At 28.0% G+C, this 19,598-nt stretch overlaps 4 protein-coding genes across 4 annotated transcripts; 2 read left to right on the top strand and 2 right to left on the bottom strand.

The window, feature by feature from the left end:
* The first annotated feature begins 2,090 nt into the window (after nt 1-2,090).
* Nucleotides 2,091-3,755, top strand: LOC128957314 (XK-related protein 6-like). Its single transcript, XM_054303053.1, has 3 exons — nt 2,091-2,410; nt 3,078-3,493; nt 3,733-3,755. The coding sequence occupies exons 1-3, from the start codon at nt 2,091-2,093 to the stop codon at nt 3,753-3,755; spliced, it is 759 nt and encodes a 252-aa protein (XP_054159028.1).
* Nucleotides 3,756-5,961: 2,206 nt separating this feature from the next.
* On the bottom strand, nt 5,962-9,118 carry LOC128957312 (sodium-coupled monocarboxylate transporter 1-like). The gene is given in 14 exon segments (XM_054303051.1): nt 5,962-5,991; nt 6,118-6,221; nt 6,304-6,442; nt 6,519-6,683; nt 6,781-6,935; nt 7,042-7,154; nt 7,224-7,442; nt 7,548-7,688; nt 7,837-7,910; nt 8,001-8,081; nt 8,202-8,269; nt 8,387-8,438; nt 8,530-8,670; nt 8,771-9,118. Coding segments are annotated over 14 exon segments (1,830 nt in total).
* Nucleotides 9,119-11,503: 2,385 nt separating this feature from the next.
* On the bottom strand, nt 11,504-14,007 carry LOC128957998 (TAR DNA-binding protein 43-like). Its single transcript, XM_054303813.1, has 3 exons — nt 13,520-14,007; nt 13,268-13,431; nt 11,504-13,165 (listed from the first exon to the last, which is right to left on the bottom strand). Exons 1-3 carry the CDS (start codon nt 13,600-13,602, stop codon nt 11,775-11,777), a joined length of 1,638 nt encoding a protein of 545 aa, XP_054159788.1. The 5' UTR covers nt 13,603-14,007; the 3' UTR covers nt 11,504-11,774.
* On the top strand, nt 13,805-18,049 carry LOC128957310 (uncharacterized). Its single transcript, XM_054303048.1, has 2 exons — nt 13,805-13,895; nt 17,100-18,049. The coding sequence occupies exons 1-2, from the start codon at nt 13,805-13,807 to the stop codon at nt 18,047-18,049; spliced, it is 1,041 nt and encodes a 346-aa protein (XP_054159023.1).
* Nucleotides 18,050-19,598: the final 1,549 nt, after the last annotated feature.

Raw genomic sequence — 19,598 nt, 5'->3', positions numbered from 1 at the left:
CCCGAACGCTATGCCATACGATATGCGATCGGAAAACTTTCTGAACTTAGATATCAACTATTACTATGAAATTATGTATTCAACAGTTAAGACCCGACTGTTGCCGCCCGACTACGAAACAATGTGCCAGTCGTACGACACCAACGACGACACCAACGACTACTCCCGGAGCCAACATATGCAGTCGCCGCCGATCACCCGTTCCCAGTGTCGACAACAATGCTATCAACAGTATATTATCAACGATCGGCGCAAATGTTGTCAATCGCTAGAAAATGGGACAAAACGTATGGTTAGACATGTATGTCGTCCACCCAAAGCTGCCGCCGACTGTACACTCTGGTCGACAAATATAGTACCGGCTTATATGGTTTCGGGTACTAATAGGACAGTATGTAATCATTTACAGGTCAACCCTAGCTGTGAGTTTAGAGCTGATGTCCAGTGCGAACATAGGTGTCGTAAAGAGTGTCTCTACTATTACTATACAATGGATATCAAAGACTCGATGCTGAAGAAGCCGAAGCCGTTGAGGAAGAGTATGTCTGTAGTACTGAAACATTTGCCACTATTGGATCAGACAGTTGAACACATGCCGGAGCTGTCGATGATATCGTTTATAGCAAACTTTGGCGGCCTATTGGGTATGTGGTTAGGATTGTCGGCGTTTGTCATATTTGATACCATTATTAATATATTTAAATGATATTTATTTTTTATTGTAACGATTATATTATATCTATTATATAATATAAAAATAATATATAGTTATGTATAGTATTATGTTAATGTTTATATAATTATTTTTTATCTAATATATCGTATAATATAATTATTAAAGTAATTACATAATGTTTTAAGTTTTTATTTTAAACAAAATATTAAATTATATATTTATATATAACAAAAATTCTATGAAAAGTTATTTTTTTAAAAACATTTGTAATTTTATTTTCAAATAATTTTTATATTTATTAGTGATGATTACTGAATAACAGTGAAATAATTTATTGAATATATATATTTTAAATAAATATATTACAATTAACAATGTTATCTATAACTATAAATATATTGATAGTCAATAAATTTTTTTTAAATCACAAAATTATTAATAAACATATGATTAACAATTTTACAAACATCGGAAAATTTTTTTTAACAGTTATTGCATTATATTTTAATTGAAAAAAATTTATTATAGATTATAATCAGTTGAATTAATTATAATTTTTTGTGTTTATATGTGAAAAATATTTATTTAATTAATACAGAAAAAACAGATTATATACCAGTATTATGTATTTATTTCGTTATTTTATTAAACTTATTGAATATATTTTTTGGTTTTTTTAAAAAAAAAATTCTAATATCTTATATAAATTTATATAAATATATTTATATAAAATAAAATTATAAATATTATATTTAAAGTTTTATTTAATTAATTTTTATATTATTATTATTATCATCATTTGAATTAATTAGATTTTCATTTTTACTTTTAAAAAAATCAAATATTCATATTATAAACAGTCATATCCTGTTTTTTGGAACTCTCTCTCTCTCTAAATAAATAAATCAATCAATCAACTAATACTTTTTAAAAAATATTTTTTTTAATTATACAAATGTTAAGTTATAAAACAATTTAGTATTTATATATATATATAAATTGCTGAATAAAGTGAAAAACTAAAAAAAAGTGTCGAAACACTAGATATCTATAATCCGTTTATAGGATCTGGTGTTATACACAGTGTGTGTGTCCATTGATATCAAATTTAAAGGTAATATAACACCAAAAAAAATATTTATTATTATTATTTAAAAGTTAATAGTTTAATATATAAATAATTAATTTAAGTTAAAATATAAATAAATTATAATAAGATAAAAATAAAAATTTATTATCATAATACAATATATATATATAGATATCGTTTGATATTTATTTATATATTTATAAATATTTATAAATAAATTTATATATATTTATTAAAATAGATTTATTTGTATACGGTATATAACTTCAATATATATATATATATATAGTATATACGGCTACCAAATATATCTATACATACAATATGGATCACATGGATGACATTGAATTGACCGAAATGGTGGACACAGATAATAATTCAATATCTAATAATAATAATAATGACGGTATAGTTGATAATAGTAGTATCGAAATCCCTACTACTACTACTACCGTTTTGCGTACCTATTCATCAACTAATGTTAACGATAACCAGTTAACTAATATATCAGATAATGATAATTATGATTATGGTTTCACATTAATAGATGCCATAAAAATACTAATATCCGGTTTCGCCTATATTTTTGATGTCGGCAAAGATCTAGGTTTAGCCATACATTTTTATCTAGCAAATGATTATGGGTATGTTTGTTTTTTTTTAATTTTTATATATAATAAATAATAATATTTAATGCATATTAATTTTTTTTAAATATTAGTATAAAGTTGTGCTTGTTATGCAAAACAAAAATTGATTATTGATTAATATTGAATAATTATAATATTTAGTAGTAGAATTAGAAGTTTGAATTATTTTTTTGAAATAATTTATTGAATTTATATATTTTAGAAAAATAAATAATAAAATTTAAATAAATTTATTTTTTCTATTTAAAAATATTAAAAAAAAATTTTAAACTTGGTGGCTATTTAAAAAAAATATTTTATTAAATTACAAATATTTTTCAAAAACTGGAAAAATAATAATCGTTTATAATTCAATTATTATTTTTGCTACTTATCATGTTTTATTTTTATTAAAAAATGTTTATATATAAAATTTTCACAAGAGTTCCTGAAACGACAACAATGTAATAGAAGTCTATATTCATTAACTAAGTTATCATATTTAATGCTTAAAATGACTGCAAAAGGTTAGACATTAATTGTAAATAATGTGATAACTTAGTTAATGAATAGGACTATAATAATTTAATTATAGGATTATAATTATAGGATTATAATAATAGAATAATAATTTATTATACATTGTTATGGTCTCAGGAAAATTTTTTTCATATATATACAGATATTTTTGGTTGACATTACTGTTTGTAATAATACCGTCGCTTATCATAACCGTTATATCAGTCCGTATGTCTATCAGCGATATGTTTACACTAAGCGATGGTGGAATAAATATAGTATACCCTCAAAAAACATGTAGGCAATTGTTTTCAATATTACAATTGGGACCAATTGTATGCTATTTGGATGCATTTTTATATTGTCTGGACAGCTGGAAATTGCGTCGATTTCGACATCAGTCAACTAATTATTCAGATCGAATAAAAAACAATTATTATCTAAAAATTTTGGCCGAAAAGTCGGCCAATTCGTTACGTTTTTATGAATGTCTACTCGAATCGATTCCGCAATTAATACTTCAACTCTATATACTTATTCAAACGTTTGACAATTGGTTTTACGATAATCGCCAATCAGGTATATATATATTTAAATATCAGGGTTAAACAAAAGAGGTATGGTAGGTTTTGATGATTTTGATTAATATTTCAATTGATACTATTTTAGTAAGTGTAAAATTTTTAAAAATTTATATGAATAATTATAGATTAAAACTAAGTAAAATAGTTAAAAATTTTGCTAAAACTTATCTAAAAATAGCATTATTTTATTTAAAATATTCAAAATTAAAAATTATCTAATTTTTGAAACGACAGATATCATATTAGAATTTAAATAGAAGTTTACGATAAAAAAAAGTTAGTTAAACAACAAATATTTATATTATAAAGTTTTTATTAATATTTTTTTATTTTAATTAAAAATTTTGAAAATATTTACAATTTTATAATTACTATAATTAAAACTTTAACAAAAATTTAGTTACATTAAGAATAAATACATATAAACTAAAAACATTAATTATTTAAAAAATTAATTATATATAATCATAGTGTATCATTAATGCTTTTATCAACTATTTTTAAATTTTAAATACATTATTATATTATTTTTTAATTAAAATATAAGCTTTTAGTAATTTATTAAAAATTATTTATATTTTGAGAAAATTAACCTATTTTCCTGGGAAATTACATGGAAAATTTATGGAATTTACATGGGAATATTCGGGAATTTAAAGTAAATTTTAGGGAATTATTTTGTTTGTTCCCTTGATTTTGGATTTATAAAAAAAATTGACGTTTAATAATGCAATAATAGTTCACACCTCTTATTAGACCCCACCAAGTTTTTTTGAAACTTGAACCCACCCTAGACCCCCTCCCCCTAAAATCCACACTTGCTACACAAATTTGCTTAACCCTAATATATATATATATATATATATATATATTTATTTATTTGTATAAATTTATATTTATATAAATATATATATATATTTAGTCCAGTCATTCGATACTTAATTATAATAATTAAATATTTTATTTTTTAAAATTATTTATTTCTATAAAAATCTAGCCATCTTTCAAATAAGTTCATCGGTTATATCTTTGGCGTTAATTTCCTGGTCGTTGGCATCAAATCATTGTCTAATTTATGACATTTTTTTAATTAATACTAAATTTATTAAGAAATATACGGTTTGAAAATTTATTAATTTTTTTATATTAATTTTTTATGTCTTTAGTACTAACATAGATTTTTTTTAAAAATATATATTTAATAATTTTTTAATACCGTATTTACAAATTAATCTATTTTTTGTCGTTATTTAATAGACACTGTTTGTTGGTTTTGTTTGGCGTTTTTCAATACTGGCTTCACGTTTGCTAATATTATCCCTATTTTTCACACAATTTCCCATCTATTATGTATTAATAGTTTTTTCAATTAATTGGCTAATAATGATTTTATCGATTATAACCGTACACTTAACAAATTATAGACGTATTAAACGTTTGGATCATATATTTTATAAGATAATATTGGCTTATTTGTTAACAATTTGCTATTTTCCTATATGTTATCCCCAATACGGTATCAATAGACCAAAATATCGATACTATATTATTTATTATACATTTATGTTATGTCAAAACCTATTATTATTAACACTATGGTATCAAAACTGTTTGAATGGTTGTCTAGTTTATAAGTCATACCCTATACCGGCGTTTATCATATTGTTTGTCATTGGCATCATATTTATGGTATAATTAAAAACTTATTTTAAAAAAATATTATTTATTAGTATTATTTATGATTTAAAAAAACTATAAATTTTTATGTTTTAAAATATTTATTTTTTTTAACTAGATCATTTATTACGTTTTGTATGAAAACTATAAGAAAAATGACTACAAAATATAAAAATTAGTTTATTAGTATTTTATAAATATTATTATAATTATTAGTTTAAATTTATTATTATATAAATTAAATATAATATTTAATTACATAACAGTTAATGTAGATATTATTAGTTATTAAACATTATATAAATATAAAATTGCAATTTTAAATATTGATTTTTTTAATTTAATTTTTTTATAAAATTTTTCTAAAATATTATTATAATTCTAATATTTTTATATAAGTAATAAATTTTATTTATTTTTTAATACAAGTTAATAAATTATACAAAATTAATTTAAAGATATTTTTACTCATATTCTATTAAATATTATAAAATATTTGTTATATTTTCATAAAAAATATTATTAAACATATAGTTATTTTTAAAAATGTTTTAAACTTTTTTTTTATAATTATGTTAAATTTAATAGTAATTATTTTTTTTAATTAATAAAATTATTAGTTTTATTAGTTATTATTTTTTTAAAAATATTAATAAATATAATTTATTTAACAAAATTGAATAAAATAATATTGTTTAATTCAAATTTAATCATATTATAAATTTTATTAATTATTTAAAAAAAACATTTTTAACTAGTTTTTATTTTACTAATTAATTCATTCATTTATAATGATGTGTCTTTATTAAGTAAATCCTAAAAAACAAAATAATAAATTTTTAAACAATTATTTATTTTTTAAAAAAAATATTTAATAAAAAATATTATATATACTTTAATTTTATTTTATTATTTTTGAATTTTATTTTTAAGTGTAAAAACCTTTTGAATTGATGTATAATATATTTGCTGTTTTCTATTCAATGGATATATGTATCTAACAATCGGTGACAATAGACTCGGATCTATATTATCATTACGTTTGCCTTATTTATGGGTTTTCAGTATAAAAAAATTTAGTTATTTTTTAAAAATAAAATACACAAAAACATAAATATATTAACAAACCTATGCATAGACTTAAAATTATGGTAACAAACAATGATATAACTAAACCAATGGTTGTCATCAATAGATAGGATATGTGAAACAGTTTACCAAAACCACTAAATCAGACAAACAAAACAAAATATTTATTAATTAAAAACTTAAATAAATTATTTGTAATAATAATAATAATACTCGGGATTATCGTAGTGTGCGATAAACACAGGTCTGCTAACTGTCGTTGTGTTTGATCCAAACATCAGATGATATTCATGGATCAGATGGACGGCGCACGAGTCGATAGTTGTCGGTAACGCCACTTTAGGTCGCGGTATAATCATTGAACCAATTGATAACATATAACTCACGGATAAACCGGTTATAAAACCAATTAGTGTCGCCTAATTGAAAGTGTATTAGATATTTTAAAAAAATAAATAATAGATATTTTTTTATTAATAATTAAATAAAATTCAGCATGCTAAATTTTTTGTTTACCAATGATGTTGCATAGGGATAGAATATCCCGATAATAAACAATGCAAACATTGGTCCCAGTGTTGATCCAGACAATGCTAACGATGCCTGCATTACTGTGCCGGCATTGCCCACACCATAGGACATGGCTATTGCCAACAGTCCATAGGACATGGCTTTTTAGGGATAAATTAGGAAACAAACAAACATAAAATCAAATAAATAAATTTTAAAAAAAGGTTGTCAGTCATAGCCCATGGCTACTACTACTACTACTACTACCTAATAGCTTAGTTATGTTTAGCGCCTGTCTATCGCTGGCTATTTTCAAACATGGTTTAACTATATCTATCCATGTTATGGTAGCCAATGCATTAAAACCAGATGATAATGTACTTGAAACAGTATAATAATTAGTATTATTATTGATAAAATTAATCAACAACAACAATTTTTTTAGCTACCTAAGCGCACCGCTAAATATGCATGCTACAAATAGGCCGGGCAGTCCCGGATATTTCGATAGTGTGTCCATTACAAAGTAGGGCATCAGTTGGTCGTGTCGGCTGATTAGTCCCAAAGTGATTGGATCGCAATCATGATATTTGGCGTATATAATCATACCGCTTAGTATGGCCATCCCGATCAACAGTATTAGCCCAGGTAGATTCCAGTAGAGGGTACTGTTTTTTGCAGTGGGGTGGGGAGGTAGGGTAGGGTAGGTCAATGACCAGGTATAGTAAATATTTTTAGTTTTATAAAATTAGTAAAAAAAATAAAATAAATACCGTTTGGCTTTAGCCGCCGATTCCATACTAATGTATCGCTGAACCTGTGCCTGATTGATACAGTAGACGGCTGTCCATGAGATGGTTGTACCGATTAGGACGTTCCACAAGTTGTCGTGATTGTAGACATCAAATTGCATACTAAATACACAAACAAACAGTAATATAATATAATAGTACTATAATATACTAATATTACATAATAAATAAAAGTATATATAGTTTTATTATAATTATTATTTTAAAAAAAAATTAATTCAATAATTTTTAATAACATTTTTTTAATTACTTAAAAAACTTGAGTCGACCGCCCATTTCATTGATATGCCATACTTTGGCTATACCTCCGACTTCTGAAATACCCTATAAATTATTTGTTAACAAAAATAAAAATGATATTAAAAATAATATTACATTTTTATTATCTACCGCCCCCCCCCTCCAACTAATTACTTGTATGATAACCATTAGGACACCCAAAAACATTAGTATACATTGTATACAATCAGTCCATATAACAGCTTTAATGCCACCCTTTTTTTTTGGTTTAATTACAAAATAATAATAATAATAATTTATTAACTAATTTAATCAATTTAATAAAATTAAATGTTAAAATTTTTTATATGAAAAAAATATTTTTTAAAAACATACAATTGTTGTATAGAAAGTACAGATAACTCCGACAACAATAATAGATGTCGATATAGATAGTGGGGTAACTGTTTGAATATGAAAAATATTTTTTTTTTAAATAATTAATATAATTATATCATAAATAATTATATAAATAAATATATATACAATATATATATACTAATTTTTTTATAAAAAAATACCGGAGCTTAATGCCAATGCCGGACCATATAAAACAATTGCCATATATGGAGTCTCTCTCGAAAAATAATTAATTAATTATTAATAAATATTATATGAAAATTATGATTAATCATAATTTTTTTTGTGTGTGTATTGCGCTTACATTTGATAAAATAAAACCAACGGTTCCCGCCATACGTATGTACCCGGAGTTAAATCTTTTGGCCAAATACTGGGACATAAAAATTTAATTAAAAAAAATAAATAAAGTAATTATTTATTACTTATATATAATAATAAATTACTAGAATAGTAGTATAGCTCTCTCTCTCTCTCTCTCTCTCTCTCTCTCTCTCTCTCTCTCTCTCTAAAAACTATAACCCCACCCCACCCATTTCACTAACCTCATTGACACTCAATAGTCCCAAACGGTAATAGATGGGCATAAATACTTCGGCGGCCAACACAATGGCCACAATAAACGATATGACCTGAACCGATATCTGGGTGCCCACCTGATAGACTTCGGCCGGCAAACCAAGCAGCGTATTGGTCGACGCAAAAGTGGCCACCAATGACAGTGTAACCGGCAATACTGCCAACTGGCGATTGCCGGTCAAAAACTCGTCACTGGTTTCGCGATTATTACGGCGGCCACTGAACCAAAAGTAAATACCGATTGCCGACGATGTGGCCAACAATAGCCCGAATACAAGATAGTCGACAATTGAAAACCCGGCGCTAATAACCATTATTGTGTTAATATAGATATACTCCTCTAAAAAAAAATTATTTAAATTTAAATTTTTTAAAATATCATAAATTGTTGGTCACCTTAGTTTTTATTATTAATATTATTATTAACTAATTGTATCATAAACTGTATAAAAAATAAATAACTATTTTTTTTAATAAAAAAAACTTTTAAATAAATATTTTACACAATTTTTGTTGTTGTTGTGTTTAAACAACTTATAATAATTAAATTATAATTTATTAATTGATTATTAATTGCTTTAATAGACTGACCAACTTTTTATATAATTTATTAATACAACTAACAAAAAAAATAAATAAAATTTATGCTAAAATAAAATGTAAAACATTTTTAAATTATTGTCCAAAAAAAAATTGGTAAATTATTTAAATTACTGTATTATAATAATAATATTATATTTTATAAGCAAATAATAATGTAATTTAGACTTTTAATAAAATGTATAATTTTTATAAACAAAATAACATAAAAATGTTTTCAAATAATTTAATAAAAAATTATATGTTTTTTTATATACTGTATATAATGTATCATATAGTACACTAGTGCTTAATAAATCAAATTAATAATAATAAAAATATTTTTGAAACGCTTTTAAAATAATATATTACTAATAAAATAACAATAATTAGGTTTTATTAAATGTTTATAAAAAATATATTAAATAACTTAAAAAATAATATTCAATTATTATTATTCTAAACTAAATCTAAATATTATATTTAAAAAAATATATACAATTAAATAAATTATATTTGAATATTTATAATTAAAAAAATGTTTATTTAATTTTTTTATTAATGATAAAAATGTCATATAAATAATAATACATTTGTGTGAATGAATTGGTAGAAAAAAATTCTTATTATTTCAGTATAAATAAAAATCTTTATATTATTATTATTATTATTATTAAAAAGCATTCATTGTTTTTGACCACAAAAAAAAACAAACAAAACATTTTTTTGTCACACATTTATGATGTTAAGACATGTCTATGTGATGACAAAAAACACAAATAATACCAATCCTTTCAATTTCATCAATCAATTGGTCACTTAATTTCAATGATGACAACGACGGAGGCGGCGGTAAATAAGTTGTTGTTTTGACGATTGCTTAATAAGTTTTCTTCATTTAACTTAATACTAGTGTATATTATAAGACAAACTAATTATTTTATTTAAAAAATAAAAATAAAACAAAATGTATGGATCGGTCGATCGGTCGGTCGGTTCCGTATGGAAACAGACAGACAGACAGACATAAGAGACAAACTAACAACTAAACAGAGTTTATATCACACACGAGTGTAGTTGTCTGTGTGCGTGTATGTGTGTGAGTGTATGTATTATTAAAAAAACGCCCGGTGCGCGAACACCGGCGCGCCGGCACTGCCAATCCACACTTGTATAGGCACATCCTATGCTTCAAAAAGGGATCAATTGGTATACCGGAGAGACTACCCGGTGGTACTCCCTGCTGTTGTCGAAGATATACCCTGCTGGCACCTGTATGTCTCTCTCAAAGCAGATTTCGACAGTAACTGCCCGCCCGTTCCGCTAACATATGGCATATATATACGACACACCACTACACTACACTAAACACGCACACACATCCAATCCTATAGTGGCCTCCTATAGGACATCTGATGATAGGCGGCTTCGAGGTATCGCTGGTCAGGGTATGACATCGACCGTTGGTCAGGATAGCCGCCGCCACCACCACCGCCGCCGCCCATCGATCGCTGATCTGCGTACGACATCGACCTGTCCTTCTCTTTAGCCTTTCCTACCTGTGCTCAACAACAACAACAACAAAATACAAAATTAGTAAATATAATAATCATTATTATTATGTAAATATCTAAATGAAAATATATATTATATAAAAGATATTTGAAAAGTTAGGCATACATTACATACATCTCAAGTAATCGCTTTTTTTCTCTCTCTCTCTTTCAACTCATCTCATCTCAAGTCAGTCAGTCAGTCATTATCATCAGATTTTTTACTCTATCTCTCTCTTTCAGCTCAGATACCACAGCAGCGGAACAACAGCTCAGTCATACCATCCATACGTTTTCAATCCATCCATCAAAACATCATTATTATAGGATATAAAACTCACAAAAACCACAAAATCATCAACAAAAAGAACTCATATAAAACTTGTTGTTGAAAAAAATCAAACAAATTATCAAATTTTTTGTTAAAACACACATTTTTTGAACATAAAAATTATTTCCTCTCAATTTATTCACACTTATATTTTTTTTATAATAATAGGTAATTATAATTCAATACACATCATAATTGTCATACAAATCAATCAATCATTACATCAATCATTACATCAATAATAATAATAATAATAATAGTAATCATTACAAACACAATCAAATACAAACACACAGTTATACACAGCATATATAGTATAATATAAATTACATACAGTTTCACATATGTACTGGAGGTATATGACCACTGAAATAGATATCAATATATAATTGTTTGATAATAATAGATGAACAGCTTATGTAGATTTCAAAATAAAGAGAGGGAGGGATAGGGATTCGGGTTCATAATAGTAGTCTATATTATGTGCGTGTTGTCTATATGTGCTTTTTAGGGAGAGGTTAGCGGTGCGGCCGACGATGCGTTCACCGGCACACAGGAGCGGTCGTTTGGGGCGCCACTCAACAGACCCGACTTGACATCATTATTCTGGACATCACCCCCGCCCGCAGGCCAGCCAATGCTCGGTGACGGACCACCGTCCACACCGGCATTGCCCGCGCCCGGACCTGATTGGCCAAACAAGGCTATACCAGCCTGATTGGCAATAGCGGCGGCCAATTGTAGGGCGGCCGCCTGAGGGTTCATATTTAGAGAGCCTAAACCGTACCCCGAACCACCCATAGGATTCTGGCCGCTAATACCCAGTGCCGATAGATTCGGCAAATCAGAGGTCTGATTGCGTTGAGTGACATGCGAACCGAGAGCGCCGCTCCATATCTGCTGATGAGATGCCGACACATTGCCGCCGCCGCCACCACCGTTAGAACCTAACCGATCAAATAGACCGCCGTTCGAGTTCATATAATGGCCGCCGCCTCCTCCACCACCACCGGCCTGCCGATGATGGTGGCCACCAATGTTGGACCCATGGCCACCACCACCTGATCGCTGATCGAACGGCGATAGCGGAGACGCCCCATAATTATAGCCCGAATTCACTGAAAACCCATCATTGAACGTACTGTTCATCTTAGCATTCATCGACAGACCCACTTGGGAACCGCCACCGCCACCATTCATACCGTGCATCCCGGAATGATGGCCGCCGTAGCGGCCATGACCTCCGTGATTAAGATTATGCGAATGATGGCCACCGCTCTTATTATAGCCGCCACCGCCGCCTCCGGACATAGACATCTCAACTTTGGGAACGGCGTTACTTACGTGAACTGATACGCCTTTGATGATGTGATCTTCGCCGCACAGTGTCTGAGCGATTTCCGAGTCGTAAAACGTTACGAAAGCGAACGCCCGGAACGGTTTCGGTATGAATACGTCGCAAATTTCGCCATATTTTGAAAAATAATCGCGCAATTCATCCACTGTAATGTCTTCAGTTAGTCGGCCAACAAATATCTTGCGATTAAATTCGGCCGATCGGTAATCAAAACCGCCGCCCTCTTTACTAATCGGTATACGAACGTCACACCAGCGGCCGTCGATATTGTGTCGTTTCGATATCACTTTAATCTGGACATCGTATTCGGCGAAACGTACGAAACCGAAACCTTTCGATAGTCCGGTTTTCGTATCTTTCTTGACCTGTGCCAGAACTACTTCGCCGTATTGTTCAAAATATTCCCGCAGTTCACTTTCGCTTGTCTTCCACGGCAAACCCAATACAATCAAATCGGTACACTTTTGCTGTATTTTCGCTTCCAATCGTTTTGTTTTGGCCATCGACGGCTCGGTTTGGTCATCGATTTTGCGTTTGTTTTCTGTTTACCGATCAATCAATCAAAGTCATTAAATAAAAACATTGACTAAAAATGGCCGCTAAATTGCGGTCATCATTATCATCAGCGGTTAGACAATAATACCTTTAGGAAATGCACAATAATAGAGTGAGTTGGCCCGCCAGCCCTGTTCGGGCGGCTGCAGTCGGCCATCGGTTAGCCGTACGCCACGAAAAGTACCCGTTTCCGAGTTGCGATACTTCAGTCCACTGGCGCCGGGAAATATCGATGTCAGCGTCGATAGCAATCTGTTTTTATAAGAGAAAAAAAGAGGTATTATTAGTGATATCAGATCAGTCATCGACAGTCGTCTAAAAATCAATTAATATCACTGACACTGAACTGTTTGTGTCCTCTTCGCACGGAATTTCGATCGCTTCTTCGCCTTCCTCTTCGGCCACTTGAATGTATTGAGACATATCACTGGTCACACTGGGCGATGACAGACGAGATCTTCGAGGTATGGATAGGTTGTGTGGTGTTGTGATAGGTGTCAGCTCTATATATATATATATATATATATCAACCGATTATGGGATCAGTTGGTTAAACACACGACACACAGACAGACACTAGGGATGAGATGGTGTGTCCACAGACTTGTAATGAATGAATGAATGAATGGATTGTCTTCCGCGGAAACTACTACTCAGGCGTCGATGGCTACGGGTCGGTAGCGGTGGTGACCAGAAATATCGGTGGACACAGTGTGGTAGTGATGGCCGGCGTTGTTGTTGTTGTTGTTGTTTATGATATGCGATACTAATTGGGTTTGTGTTTAGGCTTTTGTCTTCAATAGACACACACACTCTCTCTCTATACTGATATATATATATAAACTATTGGATAATATTCAGAACCAAAACAATAGTAGACAACAAATGTTTTTTTAGATCATTATTATAATACATTAAAATTTGTATGTTTTTATTAATTTTTTAATAATTTTTTTTAAAAAAATTATGATTACTATTTATTAATACAGTTTTTTTTATTTTTTTTATTGGTTTTGGTAATCCTATTTTGTATATGTCTAATTCAACGCTACCCTTACTATTACATGATATACTGATAGATATATCACATAGATTATACTTAATATACATATATATATATATACAGAAATAAAAATAGTATGTATAATAACTAATGTAACATATATACTGTATATGCTTTGTAAAAACTCCGCCACCCCCCACCCCCCATCCCCCTCCCTAAGCATTAAACACTAATATTGCGCGCATGTATACATACTCTACTGTGTTAATGGGGGCGGCCATTATTGTTTTGGTTTTGAATATAATCGAATTTATATACAATATATCTAACAAGAGAGACATACAATCAATGCTGTGCTTTACTGTACTGTAGTATTGTGTCGAGTGTTTAGGTAACGACATCTACTGTATAGGAAAGCTATAGGAAAGTTCCCTATCATTGATATATGAATGAGAAATATTCCCCCTATATATAAAATGTGGGTTTTTTATGAAAAAATATTGAAATTTTTTTAGAAATGTTTTTTATTTTGTTTTTTTTTTAATCAATAACTCTAAATCTAAATTATTATAAACTGTAGTTAATTATATATATAATTTAGTAAAATAGTTTACATATAAATTCCCTCTTTTTTTTTTAAAAAAAAGTTTGTGATTGAGTGAGTGAGTTAGTGAGTGAGTGAGTGAGTGAGTTAGTGAGTTAGTGAGTGAGTGAGTAGTGAGATAAATATATATATGGGAATTATTTTATAATAATTATTATTTATTTTTTTGTGAGACAATATCCATATGGGAAAATAACTTATCTATTTTTTGTTGGTATCTAAATGTGTGTAAATATGGGGAACTAAAAAAAATATACTAAATAGAGTATATTTTACATAGGGTAAATTATGTACTTTATATTTTAGACTATACTTTAAATGATACAATAGGTGTGGCCTATAATAGGTCTATCCCTTAATATTATAATTTTCATGACAACTACACAGACATCTACTGGTTATTGTACTCATTGTATGTATGTATGTATGTGTATGTGTATGTGTATGTGTATGTGTATGTGTATGTGTATGTGTATGTGTATGTGTATGTGTATGTGTATGTGTATGTGTATGTGTATGTGTATGTGTATGTGTATGTGTATGTGTATGTGTATGTGTATGTGTATGTGTATGTGTATGTGTATGTGTATGTGTATGTGTATGTGTATGTGTATGTGTATGTGTATGTGTATGTGTATGTGTATGTGTATGTGTATGTGTATGTGTATGTGTATGTGTATGTGTATGTGTATGTGTATGTGTATGTGTATGTGTATGTGTATGTGTATGTGTATGTGTATGTGTATGTGTTTATAGGTTTATAAGTTATTGTATTAAACAATAGAGTATTTAAAATTCAATTGAAAGCAATGTTTTTATAGGAAATTTAAAATGTTTGTTAGATTAGTGTAATTAAGTTTACAGTAATGAGATTTACAGTATATGAATATTATATTCAGTATACAATAAATTATATATTTATAAATTTATGTGATATGATATTAATTTTTTTTAAATTACTGATAATAACATTGAAATAATGTTAATAATTATAATTATTATTAATAATGTCAAAAAATATTTATTTTTCTATTAATTTATAATAATTATACTTTAAGTGTGGTTCACATATTACGTTCGCACTTTTTATGAAATCTAGACACCCTCCCTCCCCTATGTTCGCATGTAGTCATTTAAAAAAATTAATTACGTTCGCTTGTCCTTAACCGCTACCTCCCCCCACCCCAGCACAAGAAATAAGATATCTAAATGCGAACGTTCTTTAAAGTCTCTACCCCTCCCCTCGTTTGCAAAAGTACGCTTGGGCTAACCCCCCTCCCCCACCTCCCCTCAAGTGCGAACGTAATATGTGAACCACGCCTATTATTTATCTATATAATCCCATCTAGGTATTTATTTTCATTGTTTGTAAAACATATTACATATTCAATGTATGCATAATATTTTCTAACTAATCCTATTATTGTTTAATTTAGTACTTAAAATGTTAACTCTACGCAAATCGTTAACTTTAATATATAACTATATCATGGTTGCTATAGGGGGTAGGGGGTAAGGCCTCTTACCCCCCCCCCTGAGATCGAGAATTTTTGACTCTTAACCCCCCCCTTGGTTAGTGGTTAGTAGTTAGTGGGAATTTAGTGGGAATTTGTGGGAATTTTCTCAAATTTGGCAAAAATTGTTTAAAAATGCAATTAAAAAATGTTCACCCCCCCCCCCTATATCCCTAAGTTTTTTCGAAATTTTTGCAATTTTACCCCAAAGTTTTTTTTTCGAGATTTTTGCAATTTTACCCCAAAGTTTTTTTTTCGAAATTTTTGCAATTTTACCCCAAAGTTTTTTTTTCGAGATTTTTGCAATTTTACCCCCCCCCCTTATATCGAAAACCTTTCGCAACCCTGAACTAATATATATAGTGTATATTATATATAGTTATATGATATTTACAGTATATAAAAATTATATAAATATAGTTGGACATTAAATATTACATTACTAGTTGATGATATAACTTGACGATAATATTTGACAATACTTGAATATTTTACATTAATTTTTCTAGTTTTGTTGTTTTTTTTAATTAGTTAAAGTTTAAAATTTTAGTATTTTTTTTAAAAAAAATAAAGTTTAAATACAATATAAATATTTGTATGTAATATTGATGAAAAAATTGAATTTTTCTACACAATTATAACACAATTATAAAATCATCCAAATATATTGTATTTATTTATTATTAATTTATTTAAAAAATAATAATTATAATGACTATCAATAAATTAAAATTTTATGTTTTATTTAGTGTTGGAATTTTTCTAACAATTTATGTGATATTAATTATACGGACACTAGATATTGACATCACTAGTAGATACTATTATCCAAATTACCTGTGCATTGATCGACACAATTGGTCAGAGCGGGTGCCGGCATTTGATGGCCAGTCAACTAATGCCAAAAATTTAGTGCCAAACATTGTACACTATATACTGTTTGAAACACATTATATAAATTATGTACACTTTTTGTCTACTCTATCGGTACTGAAAAACCAGAAACCCGATAGTCTATACATTCATTGCGATTGTCGACAACTAGGGGGTGACTATTGGCAGCGTATTAACCGAGTGGCCAACGCAACCAATACTACACGGCTTATTGTACGGGAAATTCAACGACCGACTCATATATTTGGCCAACAGTTGAGTCAATCATTTCACAATTATCACGCATCAGATATCGGCAGAATTCAAGTGCTTCGGGAGTTTGGCGGCATTTATCTGGACAGAGATGTCTATGATGTGAAAAGTTTGGATCCGTATCCCAACTATGAGATGACACTGGACTATGAAATACGTGATTGGGGTTTGAATACTGAATACAAAGTGTTGGGCACACAAACACTGATAGCCCATAGAAACTCACGGTTTTTGAAACTATGGCTAATGTGTTACTGTGATTATCATCCCTGGGAATGGTATTACAATGCGGGCGAAATGCCTACTAAAGAGATATTAGAGAAACGGCCGGATCTGATACACGATGCAAACGGTCAGTTTGCTGCCGATAGTCAGCGTGTATGTCCGCAACTTTACTATCGCTATCTAACCGATTGGCGTCAAACCTATCATACGGTTCATCTGAATATCAGAGATAACTTACTTTCGCCGTTCGATTGGTGTCTCGAATCTAAACGACCGCCGATCTCACGGTTCGATGAATACAATGTCCGCCAATTGAGTACAACATTCGGCGAAATGGCCAGAGATGTGTTGGACTATGAAATATCGGTTACAAACTAAATGATTATAAATTTATATATATATATATACTGTATATAAACTGTATATATATATGACATACTATTGTATAAATAAATTAATTATTAATTTAAATATAATCTCATTTGTATGTAATGTTAAATTTAAATAATTATTAAACTAAAAAAAAATAATAATAATAATATAATTATTATACATAAGATACAGTATATTTTGTAATAATTAACTTTATTTAATATATTTTATGAAAATATATAATAGCTTATTAATTAACAGTTAAAAAATTAATAAAAAAATTTAGTTGACAACTATAATATAATACAAATGCTTTTTTTAGACAAAATTAATATTAATAATAATAATAAAAAAAGTTATTGAAATTAATTTAGAATATTATTTATAAAAATACAAATAATAAATATTATATCAATATATATATATATTAATAAATAGTTTTTAACTCAATTTAAATACATTTTTTTCTATATATTTTTATAACTCTATGTGTCGTATAGTATGATATAATACTTTTAATATTATTTATTATAATTGTCATAAAATCAATGGAAAACTTAGTTTTTTCTATTATATTATAGTCTATGAATTAAATCAATGTTTAATATAAACAATAGTTCATTAATAAAAAAATGTATTTTTTAAACTTAAATTTAATAAAAAAAATAGTAATAATTAATTATTAAAAAATTTATAATAAAACTAAAAAAAAACATTACAAATTAATAATCTGTTATGTAATACATTAAAAATATTATATAAAACATTTTACAAGAAATAAAAACAAATTAGTAAAAATATTAGTAAAACTTATTTAAAATAATAAAAGTTTAATAAGTAACCCGTTATATTAGATTTATAAATTAAAACAAAGTTTTTTTTAAATGTTTGTTTTTTTTATAAATTAAAACCAATAAAATTGAAAATTGAAAACAAGACAAAAAAAATCTATTTAAAAAAATGTGTATAAAAATTGTGTTCAAAAATTTTAGTATCGGTAATGATTAATACCGGTTTAAATTGTTTTTTTTTGTTTTCTAACTCTACTACATATACAGTAGTACTAATACATAGGACTAACAAAAATTTTATCACTAATCCTATTATTTATCCAAACTGTCCTAATTTTACGACAATTATCAATTAGTTTTCTAGTAATCGATTGTTCGATAGCTATTACTTTACTAATCTCTTGTTTGATATCCATGTATGGCATCCTTAATATCTGCAAATATTTTAGTTTTGCCAAACAGTCCACCAACTGATCGGTCAGATTAATGCCCCGAAAGTATAAATAGTAAACATTTGGTATGAAATTCATTGGATTATCCATAAAATCTGGACTAAAATACCAGCGACTGCTTGTTTTCAACGATAGATGTGTTAGTTTTGTCAGATTAGTCAATGAATTGCTTGATATTTCAAATCCATTGGCATCGATGTCATCGGTATTTACTTCAGTGTAACTAAACTCTGGATGAATTGCTAACCATTTTAATTGTTGAAAATTTTTGCCAACAATTTCTAGTGTTTTGTTAAACACTTGAACCGATTG

The sequence above is a fragment of the Oppia nitens genome, unplaced genomic scaffold, assembly GCF_028296485.1.
Source record: "Oppia nitens isolate AA-2021 unplaced genomic scaffold, nextdenovo-longstitch-racon4-pilon3 scaffold3_pilon_pilon_pilon, whole genome shotgun sequence".
NCBI lineage: Eukaryota > Metazoa > Arthropoda > Arachnida > Sarcoptiformes > Oppiidae > Oppia > Oppia nitens.
The sequence above is the reverse complement of the archived record's forward strand: the minus strand, read 5'-3'. Positions and strand labels throughout refer to the sequence as shown.